At 43.4% G+C, this 16096-nt stretch overlaps 1 protein-coding gene across 10 annotated transcripts in view; it reads left to right on the top strand.

Annotated features, from left to right (window-relative positions):
- GRIP1 (glutamate receptor interacting protein 1) overlaps positions 1-16096 on the top strand; it is a 619135-nt gene that overhangs the window by 531929 nt on the left and 71110 nt on the right. For all 10 annotated transcript variants that reach the window (XM_072973033.1, XM_072973029.1, XM_072973032.1 and 7 more), the window contains one exon: positions 9660-9740. In XM_072973033.1, the coding sequence (XP_072829134.1) occupies positions 9660-9740 (81 nt within the window). The remainder of the gene's footprint in view (positions 1-9659; positions 9741-16096) is intronic.

Genomic DNA, 16096 nt, shown 5'->3' with positions numbered 1-16096 from the left:
GCTGTGGAGAACAGTTTGATGTTCCCTTAACAGGGTAAACATAGAATTACCATGTGACCCAGTAATTCTATTCCTAGGTATTTGCCCAAAAGATTAGGAAAAAAAGGTGTTAAAACAAAAACTTGGACTCTTGCTCGAAATAGCCAAAAGGTAGAAACAGCCCAAGTGCCCATCAGTGGATGCATGGGTAAACAAAATATGGAATATACATGTGTTATATGTAATGGAATACATGTTACAATATATGTTTGGTTATTTTTAATGATTATTAAAAACAAAAACAAAAACAAAAAAGAATAGACTTGCTGATTGTGTGTTGCCACTGGAATGCAGTAGGAAAGGCCCAGGAGACTGCAGGCAGTGCCTCCTGGAGCCCAGGACAGGTCTGCGCTACAGAGTAGACTGAGGAGTGACCAACGTGGGGGTGACTGCTAAAGTCATCAGAATAGAGGACATCAGGGAAAGAGTGGCAGTAAGAAGGGGATTCTGCCTGAGGAATACTGAGATTTAAAGGGAAAGGATGCTAGCAACCGAGGTAATGAAGACACTACATGAAAAGTGGGAGGAGAACCAAAAAGTGGCATTTTGGAAGCCAAAGCAAGAGTTTCAAGGCAAAAGTCATGGTCAATAGCATAAAAGTGCAGGGGAGAATTCAAGCAATCAAGGCAGGAAAGGAAATGTCCACTGGATTTGGCAATTAGGAAGAAAGACTTTGCAGAGAAGTTTCAAGGAATTGGAGGACAAAGTCAGATTGCAGGGAGCTGAGGGCTGATGGAAGGAAGGGTGCAGAAGTGCAGACAAGATATGCTTGTTGTCTGCCAAGGAAGTGGGTTTTGGGTGTTGGTTTGGCAAGAAAAATTCAGTAAACAGGTGAAAGGGACTGGAGGCCACTGGAGGCTTCCCTTCTTAGAACTTTTGCAGCATTAAGTTACTCTAGTTACACACTCAGCGCTCTAATTTATGTCATCTTATCTTCTCATCAGTGGTTCTCAGCCAAGATCAGTTTTGCCGCAGGGGACATTTGTCAAGGTCAACGGACTTTGGCTGTAGATGAAAGGTGGTGGGACAACAGATAGAGGGGGTCGGAGTTCACAGGGGTGTTAACCGTGCTTTGCTGTTTGTTTGGAGAGAGTTGAGCATGTTTGGGGCCTGAAATAAATGAGAGAAAAAACAGATCGTTGGTAGATATGGGTTTCCAAAGGGATGAGAAGGGAAGTTATCTAGGGCATAGGTAGATAACTAGTCTGAGACAGGAAGTAGAGGAGCTCTTCCTTGGGGTTTGAAGAGAAGGATGTGAGAACGTAATTACCTTTTTAGCTGTGTTTAGGAAGATCATGTTAGAACTGTCAAGCAAGGGTGAAAGGGTCAGCATCTTGGGGAACAGAAAAGAAGGACGAAGGTTTAGAGTAGCAAATGGGGGAATGAGTGAGAAAACCAACCAGACCCATGTAAAGACCCGTGTAAAGCTGGGTGGTGGCCCAAGCAGAGTCTGGAAGCTCTAAGTTTACAGCAGCATCAGCGTGCATGGTCAGGTAGTTTTTTTGTCAGGAGACCTCAGCTGCCAAAGAATAAAAGCAGAGACAGTAGATGATTAGACTGAGCCAGAGATGAAGATTTGCAGAGAAGATTCAAAGAGGGAAAACTTAAGTCACAGAAGTTCAAATTGTTGCAGGAAGAGCAACAAATAATACTATCAAAATTATCATATTTATCAAATGGTTACTCTGTGGCATGTTGCTTTCCTTAAGCACTGTGTGTGCATTAGCTCATTTAATCCTTAATACAGCAATGGAAAGGTTTACTATTATTACGCCCCCCGGAAAAGTGAGGATCATGCTAATGGTAGGGCTGGGCTTTTAACACAGGCAGTGTGGCTCCAAAGGCCACACTTTAAACACTACACATGCTGCATGTGCTTGAAAGAATCTAGGTGAGAGAAAGATGGAAATCAATGAAATATCAAGATGAGAGGCTAGAAGGGAAGGGAGGGCTTCAGGAACTCGGAGTCTTCAGGAAGAAAAATGGGTGTCATGGGAGAGAGGTCATGAGAGGGCTAACAGTTTGGAGCCTGAGGTCAAAGTGGCATGTTGGAGTTTAGGAGCGGAGGCAAATATTCAACCAGAGGAGGTCTGGGACTTGAGAATGCAGGGTGATGGGCGGAGTGCCCACACAGTGAAATCTCTCAGAAGGAGGGCGGGACTTGGAACGAGGAGGAGTATGAACTAGCTGCTCTTGAACCGCCAAGCACAATCCCATCAAAGGATCACTGCAGGGAGCTGTTCCCTCTGCCTGGGCAGCTCTTCCCCAGTATGTTTTGGATGGTTTGCTCACATTACCCAGATCTTTACTCAGATGTTAATTGCTCAAAGAAGCCTTCCATGACCATCCGTCACTCTGACCTCTTGCCCAGATTTATGGTTCTTAATAGCCCTTCTTATGCCCTCATGCTTTGTAGTGTATCTGTTTGTTTATTGTCTTGTCTTCCCCTGTAGAAGAATCTCTGATGTTAGGGACTTTGTGCCTTTTGTTCACGCGTGCACCCCAGCACTCAAAATAGTACTTGGAATACAGGAAGCTGTCAGCCAGTACTTGGTGAATGAATGAATGAAGTACAGTTGGCTCCCCTGAGGGACTAGGATCAGGACTTCAGTTTGCATGAAGACTTGATTTCACACGTACTGTTTCTCTGAGGTTCCTGGTCTCTCGGGGCTGCTTGTTTCTGCACATCTGCTCCATTTGTCTCTGTACGTGTTTTCTCTGACTTCTGATTGTAAATAATTGCCCCATCCTTGCTTATGTGCCCAGCCAGGACCAGCCAGTTCCAATTTCCAATTCCCAAGAGAAAGCATCTGATTGGCCCAGCTTAGGAGTGGCATCTTCCCCTTCAGCTGTGGCCAAGCAGAATCTAGTAATAAGACCTTGTAAGGATCAGATGGCCCTGAGGGTATGGCTTTCAAAGAAGGCTGTCCAGTGGCCCCAGGATGTACTTACTACAATCATAGAACATTCACGGTAGAAAAAGTGTTATAATCCAATACCTTCATTTATTAATAAATAGGGAACTGAGGTTCAGACCAGGAGACTCAAGGTCCCACAGCAAAGTGCGTGGGTCTCTTGCCTTACATGTATCTCCTCCATGTCATATTACACTTCCCAGCATGAAACAGCAGGATTTCTGAGTCTCTGTCTGACTGACGTGGTTTGTGGAGGGGAGGTCGCTCTCCTGTGCACTGTACAAGGTTGAGCAAATCTACTCACTCCATGCTAGTGGTGGAATGGCCAGCACAATGTGACCTTCTTCATAGCAATATCTAAGTATTTACTTTTAGTGTAAATGCATTTTTATTTTGTGAGTATCTTACTATTTGTTCATTATTTGTCTAACCTATACCATATATATATATATATACGTATATATATATATATACACATATATATATATGATTGTTGATTAAATACTTTACAGCTTAGGTTTAAGCTCCTAAAAAATAGAAACTGTATCTATTAAACCCACTTTGCTCAGTACCAGGCTTTCTTGAATAAGGGACAGGAAAAAGGGACCTACAATCATCTCCCTCTGCCCTCAGTTGTTCCGGAAATCAACCATTTCAAATGGACAGATGTGATGTAAAATAAGGCCAGGAAAAATAAGCTCCCATCCTGTCATTCCCTGCTCCCTTGCTCATGGCAGACATCACTAATTGACTTCAGTATCCCCCTGTTGAACCTAGACACAGCGTCAGAGCCCTCAATAAAACACTCCAGCTAGTCGTTACTAATCTCCTAGAATCTATTGAAAACTGCTGGAATCAGAAACAACCTCTTTTAACTAGTTGAGAACTTGAAACATTGGTAGGAAATCTCTGGACATGAAGTAATTTCAAGGCTGCCCTGCCCTTCTGGATTCACTCCTAACTGTCTGGAGATGAACCACCACCCATTTCCACCTCTTCCTCAGAAATATATTATACCTACGCTAATTCCCACACTATTGGATCTTGGGGATAAGCTTTCTCCATTTTATAAACATTCTGAGCGACATGTAGAGTGGTTAAAACCTTTGACTGTGAATATACTTTTGCCTAAATCTGTCCCTTTAAATGGGCACCACTGTCCAAATTGTAGTAACATGAAAAGCTTTTTTAAAGCTGACATTACTTATAACCCCATCACTCTATTATTTTTGAAGATCTTTTTGTATTTCTTTACCAAAGTCCTTTACCATACATATAATTTTATAAAGCTGTAATCATAACACATGCACAATTTACATTTTGCCTTTTTCAGTACTGTCTTGTAGACACCAGCCTACAATATTATGAATACCTGAAGTTTCTACTTTAACTCTGAAGTTATTTTGTTGGGAAAAAAAAATACAGCTTTGTTCTGGGAAGGTATCTCAGTAAAAATCCTATCAAATGGTGTTTGCCATCATTACAGGAGCCCCCTGTGTTTTTCTGTGAGTGAGTGGGAGGTAAACGTTTATATTTACCCCTTAGAACCCATTACGTTTTTCAAATCTCTCAAGGTTGTCCAGGTTGATGAATTATGTTGTGGTGGTAATCGTACTGTGCCAACCATGAATGCTTCGGGCAGAAAAAGCAGACCAGCTGGAAAGAAGGAAGACTTTGCTTATCCAAATGTGTTTTTAATTGTAGTATTAACAAAGATAAAGCAAAACCAGGGAAACCCAAAATAATCACATGGGAGTCTTAAGAAAATAAACATTCTATTTACTGACTATAAACGTATGTTTCTCCAAATATTGAATCTCTTTCCTCTTTGCTAGTATTTCCTTGCAAAACCCCAAATTAAACATGCCTTTGCTTTAACAACCAAATAATTGCATAGGGGGAAGAAATTACCAAATATAAAATAAATCATGTTGACATTTAAAGATTAAAATGAGGCCACAGCTTGATCAAAGAGATTCATTTGCTGATACTTGTTCATCATTATGAATATTTCAAATCTCATGTAGTCAATAGTGATCCATTGCTGTTTTCCAGGAAGTGATAACATCTCCTCCAGTGCCATTAACAATGTTAATCTTAGTTAAGGTTCCCTGCATTAAAAATTAAAGCAAAAGATGCTATCCTAACTATTCTAGGTCAGTATTTTCCAGGCCCTTGAGAATCTCGCTTGTACAGCATCCTGGGCAAGATGTCATATAAATACAAGGATCCACATATACATGCATGCGAGCATACAATACAATATAAATAGGCTTCTCTCCCCTTTCACGGAGAACGGATTGTAAAACAGAGAACACTAAAACATACACGAAAGGAGTTCCACAAATACAGAAACTGTTTGTTCCTCTAAAGCTTCTGATACATTTACTTATGGACCACTTGGCGCACTTTATCCAAGTAATCAAATAATTGATTCCTGCTACACCCATGAACACTTGTGTAGGGCTTCCTGTTTGGCTCCCATCCCATTTCCTCTGCTGGATCACTGTGTTCATCAGAGATGTTTCAGTTGCAAGCAACAGAGAACTGATGCACTCAAGCTGCTTTAGACAGAAAAGAGGCAGTTACCGGAAGCACACAGGAGTTTCACAGCCCTTGAGGACAGGGAGCATTGGCAGCCCTGAGAAGGGCTAGAACCAGGGGCTACCATGGCCAACCACTGGCTATCTCCAAGACCTCACACTCTCTGTGAAGCTTGGCTGTTGGTGCATATGGGACAAATTAGCCACTCCAAATGCCTTACCTGTGGGGCGTGGGGGGGGGGTGTAGCTCAGTGATAGAGCCATGCTTAGCATGTATGAGATCCTGGGTTCAACCCTCAATACCTCCACTTAAAAAAAAATATATCATCTCTTCACCAAATGCCCTCTCTGCCCTCAGTCTGCCTGCTAATTCCAAATTCTTAAATTTTCCCTTTGTGGGTAGGAAGAAGGTGGCAACTAGCCTTCCATTGTTGGAACGGGGAACGGCAAAGACTCAGAAGACGAAAGAAAGGTGCAGATTTGAGAAACCTTTTGGAAGTAAATGTTTGTAATACTTGCAGCACCTGAAGCAAGGCAGTAAATCACACCGAGGTGGTTTTTACCAGCCTCATTTCTCTTTTTCTGCCCCAATTTATTAAAATTATCCAGTCTTTATGAAATCTACTGGGGGAATAAATAAGTTTGTCTATCTCAAGTTCCAATTGGGAAATGAGGAGGAAACAAATTCTTAATCAATAAATAAACAAATGCGTATATGTTGTTCCTTCCTGGCACATCTTAGTCGAGTCTTTGGTGAGGACAACAGCAGAGCCAAAGATACGAGCTCACTGGTCTGTGACGCTCACCGGGCCACACCTGACTGGACAGGAGAATTAAGAAGAGAGGGAGGAAGTGGGAGAAGGCAACAGATTCCCTCAGTCCCCAGGGAAGTGAGGAAAGAACTGGGAGGAGGGAGGAGGCCAGACAGGGAAGACTTGCCCGCACCCTGCAGCCCCAGCCGCACCCTGCAGCCCCAGCCGAGCTGACAGGGCAACTCGGGAAGTCTTTTTCACAGATGACTCTCTAGAAGCCTGGAGGGCCCAGGAACATCGAAATTTCAGTGTGTTCTCCAGCTTAACTGTCTGTGGCAAATCTTCTGAGTTGGAAGATCAGGTTGTTACCGAAGGCAGGTTCGTTTGCCTGAGCCCCATGAGGGCCAAGATGAAACATCAGAGTTTGGAGCAGAGAAGGGTTTATTGCAGGGCTGAGCAAGCAGGGAGGGGTGGCTCATGCCCAAGAAAACCCCGAACTCACCAAAGGCTTCAGCAAAGCACATTTAAAGGCCAGATAAGGAAGGAGGGTCGCAGGTACAGGATCAGCTCGTGCAGTCCTCTGATTGGTTGATGTTGAGCGAATGGGGCGGTCAACACTACCAACCCCCAGGTGCCAGAAGGTCTGGGGGCCACGTGCTCTCTGGATCATCAAGTAGTTCATTTCTTCCCTTTGGTGGTGGTTTTTAGCATCTGAAGAACTCCGGAAATATGCATGAGATACCATTTTCAGAGAGGAGCTAAAGCCGAGGTTATGGGGGAGGGATCTGTCCCAGGAAGGCCCTGCAGAGTCCTGCTCGGTTACAAGGTTCTGGTCTTGTAAAAGGTTTGCTGCCCAAAGTCTTCATGGGAAACTAGGTAAGTCCAGAGGCAGAACAATAAAGTACTCTGTTTCCGTGAGGCCATCCCAGCTTCCACCTCTGCTTTGCGGGGAACTCAAAATGTGTTAAATGTGTAATTAACAAATCAGACTAGGGCCCTGAGGGCCTGAGCATTCCACCCACATCACGGTAGCTGCAGTTAATTCTTTGTGTGCAGGTCAGGGGAACTAGCTGTGTGCAAAATCCAGCAGAAAAAGTGGTTTCCCTCAGCCGGCCCAGAAGCCTCCCCTTATGCTAATGTTTCCTTTCCTTCCTGCTGCCCCTTCCCACCCCTTTCTAAACCCTTCAAGAAAGGATGAGAGTCATTAGCAATTTAGTGTGAGTAGATATTATCTCTTCAGAGAATATTTCCATTTTAACCTTATATCTAATTGAAGGTCTCCCAGACTGCTAAAGGAATTTTAAGAAGAATATATTTAAGGATAGGTACCAATTCCTTCCTTTCTCAAATACTAGTCAAGCTCTGGTAAAATCACCGTAACTCTATCCAAAGTTGAGAGTCAGCCAGTACATACATCCCCCTCCCGGGGTCCGGCCGTTCACCACTCAAAAGCCAATACAGGCAAGTGTTGGTGCAAAGGAAAGTCTGTTTTATTTTGCAGGCTGGTAGCCAGCGGAGGTGGGGGAACTCCTGTCTAGAGGCCATTGCCTCCCTGCCCCCCACCAGTCAGTGGGCAAGAGCTTTTAAAGGGGAGTTTCAGGGGTGTGTAGACAGAGGGAGGGGGTACATGCAAAACAGCACAGTCAGCTCTGACAGTCATCTTGCGGTTAGTCACCTGGCCGACTGTTGTACATACAGTTAATCTTCAGTTCCAGGGTGGGTTTGTTCCCGTGTCTTCGAGGCCAGTTCTTGGCGTTGTGGCGGCTCATGTCATGGCTACAGTCTGGTCGGCATGTCACTAACTGCTTCTGCCTGGTGGGGGTTTCAGTCTCCACAAGACCGGTCAAAGGATCTGGCTCAGAATATTATCTGTAGGCCTTGAGGAACTAAAGGTCCTTGACTTTGCTTGATGACTAAATTTTTATTATTTTGTTTTGCTTAACTATTTCCCCTTGTTTCTGTATTTTCTTATTTCTCTGATTAAACTTATTCTTTAAAGCTTTACTACAGACAAGAGGCAGGTGGAGGACATTGGTGGGAGAGAGGGTGGGTTCTGTCCTGGGAAGTCCCCATAAGGTCCTGTTCTGTTTCAATCCTTGGTGTGAAGTGGGAGGAAAGAGGGCAGGGCACAACCATTGAAGGAATGACACAGCCATTGAGGACAGGACAAACTGGTTAGAATCAAGATGGCAGAAGATTTGACGTCCAGTAGACCTTGAGCCTCATGGCACACCCACAGGTGCCATAAGCGTACCTAGGCTGACTATAAAAGGTGAAAAAGCTGGTGGTGGGGGAGCGTTTCCTGGAAATCCTTGCCCCTTCCCCGCAGTACTTGGAATAATCCTCCTACCCATTAGCATATGAAAGTACTGAGCCCATAAAACCTAGCAACTCCGCACCTTACGGTCACTCTCTCTCTCTTACCTTCTGAGACGGCCCGCACCCTGTCTGTGGAATGTGTATCTACTTTTACTTTAAACTAAACACCCCCACACCTCTCTCTCCCTCTCACCTTCCTGAGATGGCCCACATTCTGCCTGTGGAGTGTGTGCATCTCCTGAGCTGTTTTCCCTTCTGAGTGAGACAGACCCCACTCTGTCCATGGAGTGTGTCTCTCTCTAAATAAACTTGCGTTCACTTTGCTGTGTCTTGCTCTCGAATTCTTCCCTGCGCAAGGCAAGAACCTATTCGCCCCAGCAGGTGCAGCTGGGACCTCCCGGGGCCCCCTGTTCCAACTCTGTGCTCAGCGTCCAGTCTGGTCGGTGGTGCTCAGTACCATTCTGGTTGTGAGATATTCTGCATATCACTCCTGCTTCTACGTCTTTAAGTGTACTTCTCCCCATTTACTTTACAAATTAGGGCACCTCCCTCCCCCTCCAAATCAACAACCGTCATAGCTAACTGAAATCTTTCCTGAAGTCTATTTCCCCCAGCTACTTTCAAACAATGAATAGGGGATGGGGGTTAGGGACACAAAAAACTGCAGAATAATAAACTCTGAAAAAAATATGGTTGGGGAAAAGTAACTCCTTTTGGTTCTAAAACTTTAGCATACCTAAGAATGACCTGGAGAGTATGTTTAAAATGCTGATTTCTAGTCTTCATCATCAGAGAGTCTGATTCCACAGATCAGGGATAATTCAGGAATTTATGTTTTTAACTTGCATCCCAGGTAAATTTGATGGAAACATGTCTGAATCACACTTAAAAAGTACCGAACTGTTCTGTTGTAAATTACGCACTGCTGCCTGTGGGCAGGACGTCTGTTCTTCACCAGAAGCTCAGTTTATCAGGATCTTACTTCAGTTCCTAAGGCTTTAATACAAGTATTGCTGATGCATTTTCACTGATTGGTGCTCCATTCTTCCTGGTCTTCTATAAACACACTCTTGTTTGTTTTGAAATTACAGAGTCTGTCATCCCAAGCAGTGGAACATTTCACGTGAAGCTCCCTAAGAAGCACAATGTGGAACTCGGAATAACCATAAGTTGTAAGTAGAAGTGATTGCTTTTAAAATGTAGAATTTTAAGACGACATTAGAAAATTATATTGTCGAGTGGTGTCAGGTGGAGCAAGTGTTTTAAGTGTCGTTGCCAGGCTTCTATGTAATGATACAAAAATGTGGAGCCAGTCACCCTTCCGCACTCAATAGCTGTGTCAGTGAGGCAAGTTACGTAACCCTCTTCAATCTTATGTTTCTTCACCTTTAAAATGGAATTAAGGATATCTGCAAAAATCCTCACTTTGTAGGTTATTCAAAGTGTTAAATGAAGTATTTATATACCTAGTATAGTCCCTGGAAAATAATCAGTACTCAAAAAATATGTCTCATATACCCCCACAGGAATAATTAGATGAGCGTATGAATGCATACAGGTTCTCTACATTTTAGTATCTTGTAGATTAAGTTTTCACTATAATCTGTTAAGACCATCTTCCCATCTGACCACTATGCCTCTATAATCTATTTTGCAAGAATAAAATAATGTCTCTTACTCTAGTAACTTACTGAATTCCTCCATGGTACAAGGTGCCTGGGTAACCAAACCAAAAGGAAAAGCAGAACATATAAATGTGTTCAGTTCCCGCCTTTCCTCAGGCTCTAGATTTATAACTGCTTTGGTGAAACAGCTTTGAAGTGCTCAACCCCAGTGGAGTTTTATAGAATGGAAATTGAGGTGTCTGTACTTTTAATATCCGTAAACTGAGTTCAGCCATCAATGCCCCAAGAAAATGAAGCAAATGGTTAACGCACGAAGACCAAAGGAGACCGAGAAGCAACATCTGTGACCGAGGGGTGGTCCCGTCCAGACAGAGGGATAAGGCCACAGAAAGGTGCCTCACTGCACTCTGTCGCATAGCAGTTATGTCAGGGGCCAAGGCGAAAAAAGGAGTTCTCACTGGAGCAGTATGAACTAGGGGCTGTGCAATTCAACTTCAACGACACACATTTAACACCGAAAATGAAGTTTTATTTATAACCAATAAGTCATGCATATCATGCAACGCCAAAAAACAATGGTATTACAATATGGAATAAGTGTTCACAACAAGAAGCCAGTTGTGTGAGAGCCTGCATCCCCGCCCAGTCCCCAACACGGGGAGAACAGTGGGACTGATGCATCTGATGGGCCTCTGCGTAGTAAGAAGAAAGATGAAATGGGATCTTGGAGACTCCGGGCCTATTCTAGGTGCTGCTGAAGTCGTGTCTGCCTTGACTTGGTCGCTGGCCCTCTGGGTTTGTACATTGTGAAGCAGAGACAGAGTGCCATTATTCTGCCAACAGCTGTGCGTCCTGAGAGCACGCATCAGAACTTCCTGTTCTAGAAATATCTGGGGCTCCTGGTGGCTTCTGCAACCCCCAGTAACTCTAACCCTGCTCTCGTTTATTCTGTGTCTTCCATTCCATTCATTTACTCCATCAGAATTCGCTGGGAAAGCGGCACCTCTTGGACTTGCGCAGTGTGTAACCCTGCTGGCTGCATACAGAGGCCCTGCTTCCACTCCATCCTTTCCTCCTCCCGCCTTCACTCAGTAGATGCACGGAGTGCTTACCGCGCCCGTGCCCTGCGCTTGGCGCTAAGTTTTGAGTCCTTGGAAGCGCTGTTGCTGGTGCGTGTACTGAAGGCGGTTATTCCTCAGAAGCTTCTGTTACCGCACGTTTTGCCACACTGTTATTTCACTCTCAAATTTTACTTAAGAAAATGATCTTTTTTCATGCAATAGATTTATTCTTAAAAATTAATATGCATAAAAGTACAATTTAACTATAGAGTATCCCTTCAAAAACTAATCCTGTGATAGGGTCCTTTTTCAAAGTCTATATTTGTATGTTCAGTTTGTTTTAGGTGTAGCCATGTACCCACAACTACAAAATATTTTATTCACGTAAAGAATCATTTAAAATTATGCTTTATGATGGTGTTACATATGTACGAAATACTACTTCTAAAACTAGTTTTATTTTTTTTTAGTGGAGGTACTAAGGAGTGAACCCAGGACCTCATGCATGCTAAGCATATGCTCTAGCACTGAGCTATACCCTCCCCCCAACACTAATTTTAATACCAGTCGTGGAAATGACCCCCAAAGCCCCACAAGGATGGCCTGAATTTTAGCCAGCTGTAAGCTAAAGGTTAGTGCTGTTCCTGGGTGGAGAAAAGATGCATAAGCTTGTCAGACGTGCCCGTCAGCCCTTCTAGAGCTACTGCGCCATTTACACAACTCATCTTCACCATCCTGAGTTTGCGTGTCCTTGTGGAAAATGCATACTCATATTTTGCCAGCTAAGAATGCAGAATTTACTAGAGAGAAAGAAAACCAGAATGTTGGGAGTGGAATCAGCATCTCCTTTGGAATATCTGCACCAGTGCTTTGCTTCAGCACAGAGAAGATGTGGGATTGAATTTGATGGCACATCTCACTAAAGGATGGACTGCACATCCCTCAGATTACTCAGCTAAGGCACATGAAGAAAGCTTTCTCTTAACCTTTGCTTCTTGTAACTGATGGACTTACGCCAGTAAGCGTGGTGAATACCTAGTAGTAGATGTAAACCCTCGGCCTCTCAGGGAAGCCCATTAAAACTTGAAGAATCTTACTGCTCTGTAAATTTTTTGAATACCTATAGTTATATTTTGCAAAGGATTACATATCCAGTAAATTCACTAATGATGCAAAGAATTTACCTCCTCCCACACTGGAAGATAGAAACACATACATTCTCTGAACACAAAGCTTATATTCACAAATAACATTTTGCTTAAAGGCAAATTTCAATTAATAATCACAATGGGCCTTGAGTTATTTTTACTGTCATGAAATGGTCAGTTCCTGGGTGTGTTCCTGGCACATGCAAGGTGCTGGTTTAATCTCTGTCTTTGTTGAGTGAATGAATAAGGAGTCTATCTGGAAACAGTGTTCTAACCAGTGTGCACTCCAGGAAATGAGCTCTGAGGGGGTTGATGTGTATGGATGTTCGTGCAAAAACTTTGTGAACTGAAGAGGCATGAACATGGAAAATGATGAAGAGCAAGGCCCCAGCGCCCAGACCTCCCCACGTCCCGACTCTCTTGATTTCTCTGTGCTGTTTCCTTGCCTGTAAAACAGCGTCCTCATTACCTTCTGTGTAGCATTGTCAAGAAGATCAAATGAGTTTGCATATGTGAGGGGCCCAGAACACATTGTGAACCCCAAGAAATGTTCATTATTATAACAGTCATTATTCATTCTCCACATAGAGTTTCATGAAATATTATAAGCAAAGCTCTACTCCACAACTTTTAGTGCCAACCATAATTATACTACCTAAGTAGAACATCAAAGGACCCTCTTCACACACATACACACGCCCGTATTGTTAGGGAAACTGAGGCAGCACAGGGGTTTATGGGTGTGTCTCACGCTATACAAAGTCCACTTTCTGTATCTTCATCTTGTGAAGACCCTGAGTAGGGAGAAAAGGGCCTCCATCAGAACCTTCACACTTGGCTTAATAAGGCTCCCTCTTCATACCTAACTGAGTGAGAAGTGAGTCCCTCTGATTTTGGATGTGGCGAACAGTTTTAGACTAATTTTCCGAAGTTCCTGATGAGACCTTCATAGCACATTAGCATCAGTCATTCCTTTTATTGATGTTACTGCTACAATATGGAGTAATTTATTATAGCAAATAAAGTGGAACAGCCAAGCAGAAAGATGCGGCTGGGGACAAGAAGCAGCACCCAGAAGCTCGGACCCCTCAGCCAGTCAGAACCCAGAGCCCCTACCCTCCAACGCAGCCCGCCTGCCTTTCAGGTCACAGAACCCCGGCTGTCTGTGCCGTGTGTCGTTGGCAGGAAAGCCGACTTTTGGTATCGATGTTTTCTTTTGAGGTTTTACTACAGGGAGTTTTGTCACTTTGTACCACACATGGCACTTTATATGCAGTTTATATGTTTTTTCCCATTTAATTCTCAAAGCGGCCCTGTAACCTCTGTGCCCATTTCACAGCGAGGAAAGTAAGGCTTCACTGGATAACCTGCCCAAAGACCCAGAGCTAATACAAGGCTAAGCAGGGATTCAACCGTGTTCTGTCTGACTTAGCACTGGCTGTGCTGTCACACCACCACCCATCCGTGACGCCGTCTGATTGATGAATCTTCCCAAATCCTGTGTGAGAAAAGCAAAAGACAGCATTTTCTGGGTACAGTTCATTTGTTAGCTTTCCTTTTCAGTTGAGACTGAATTGTTTGCAGGAAGAAAAGGTTTGCTTTTTATATATATACAAAATCATGAAGCAGCCTTTATAACAAACACAACAAATCTGACATTTTCACCCTAAGTCTTAAACATATTTAGAAGAGAATGGCTCCTGGTTGTTTTGTTGTTGTTTTTTGCCAACTTTGCAATAAGAACTCTACTCGCTGCTCCATTTCAAATCAAATAACTAGTCTTACTTGCCAGGTGGTGTATGTGTGTGTATATGTGTATATATATATATATATATATGTGTGTGTGTGTGTGTGTGTGTATAGATATGGTTACAATTAAAGTAAAACTGATTGATTGTGAGTGTGGGGGTGGGGATAGGGGTCTGTGTGCTTTTCCAATGCAGTTTGGACAGTTTCTCAGGCCCTTTGAGCAAAGAACCTTGACTGGCAGAGCAAGTTCCATGATTGATAGACATTATAGAATGTTCTTGGAATGATTCACATTTACTCAGCTTCAACATTCAGAAGATTTCACCTGTTTTCGGATACAGAAAAAGTGCTTTGAACAAAGGTTGGGGACTGTCATTTTCTACCTCTTCCAACAACTGAGAGGAAAAGAATCCATGTTCACTATGAGAGCAAGTTTGGTTTTAAATTTGGGGGGGGGTAATTAGGTTTGTTTATTTATTTATTTTAATGGAGGTACTGGGGATTCAACCCAGGACCTCGTGCATGCTCAGTGTGCACTCTACCCCTGAGCCATTCCCTGCTGAGAACAAGTTTCTGATAGCAAAAGATGACCAGTGATTTTGAAACTTCGGGAGTTAAACGATGATAGCTTGAACACAGGCATTTAGCTCTGCTCCCACCCCATGCTCTATTTTTAAATGACAGTGTAAGATTTTTCAAAAGGCAGAAACTCAGAAGGAGAAGAGGAAAAGGGAAACAGATAACAGCAACCAAATGTGCAAGTGGCAAAGAAGATGGAGAAAGACTGAAGAAGCAGAAGGGAGGGCTGACAACGAGCCTGATTTGCATCCTAAACTCCCAAAAAAGGGAAGTGGTGGGATTGGTCCTGGAACTGGGAACTTCTGGAGGTGAGAGGGATGGTAGCACTAAGAAGGCAGGAGGATTGGTTGAAAGTCTGTTAGGAATGAATTAGTCCCTTAGATGCCTTCCCCAACTCAGAACCACCAGTCACCCCTCCCCTCCCTGGCAAAAGCCTGGTTTTATCCTCTGGAAAGTGTGAAAGGGAGAATCTCTAGACTGAGAGGGCATGGCTGAGTGTACCAGTCCTGCTCTGAAAGCAGAGATTCAGTGAAACACTGAACGTGGAGACTGCTGGTCCTCTCCCAGAAGCTCAAAGACGCCAGGTAGCCAGGCTTAATCCCCTCTGAGTAGGAGGAAGAATCCAGGTCGTCTGACCCAAAGAAACAGCCTGGCCTGAATTATGCAGGATGACCATAGTCCACAAGCCCCACTCAGGTGCACCAAGGTTTCAAACATCTTTGTAGGGCCATCTTTAATGTGAACAGACAGCTAAGGAAAAAACAGGCACTTGGAAGAAAGAATCTAATGTGTGAGACTATTACCGAAAACAAAGAAGAAAAGCAGAGAAACAGCACATGCAGGAAGAAGAAAACTTAAAAAAAAAAAAAAAAGATCGTTAACATCATTTGTATCCCTGGAGGGTGGGGTTCAGAGATGGCGCTGAACACTGTTACACAGTAGCGTCTGGAGGGGAACAGAGAGCTCTTGATGAATCTTTCAAGCCTCAAGCATGGACTTTGGTTAAAGGAGAAAGACAAGAACGTGGTAAACGTGAAATGGCCACCTGACATGTCTGTTGAGCGTAAGTTTCAAACCTCTTTGCAAAGCTATGCAGGTTTATCCAAGAGGTCACCATGTTGTTTTCCCCTGTTACAAGAAAGAGATAGATTGGATATAGTTTGTTGCCTCTACTATTCTTTTGTTTCAGACCATTTCAGTGGAACAGGATTTTTTTTTTTAAACTAAGAGAAACATTGACTGCTCTGTGATGGTTACTAAAGCTCGGGAAAATATTGTGTAAGTTCATTGGCAAATGCTAGAAAAGTTGTATTTGCCGGTCATAACAAAGTTTTTTATATCTGTGCCCTATGCCCAGGACAATTTG

The sequence above is a fragment of the Vicugna pacos genome, chromosome 12 (assembly GCF_048564905.1).
Source record: "Vicugna pacos chromosome 12, VicPac4, whole genome shotgun sequence".
Taxonomy (NCBI): Eukaryota; Metazoa; Chordata; class Mammalia; order Artiodactyla; family Camelidae; genus Vicugna; species Vicugna pacos.
This window is presented reverse-complemented; position numbering and strand designations above follow the sequence as displayed.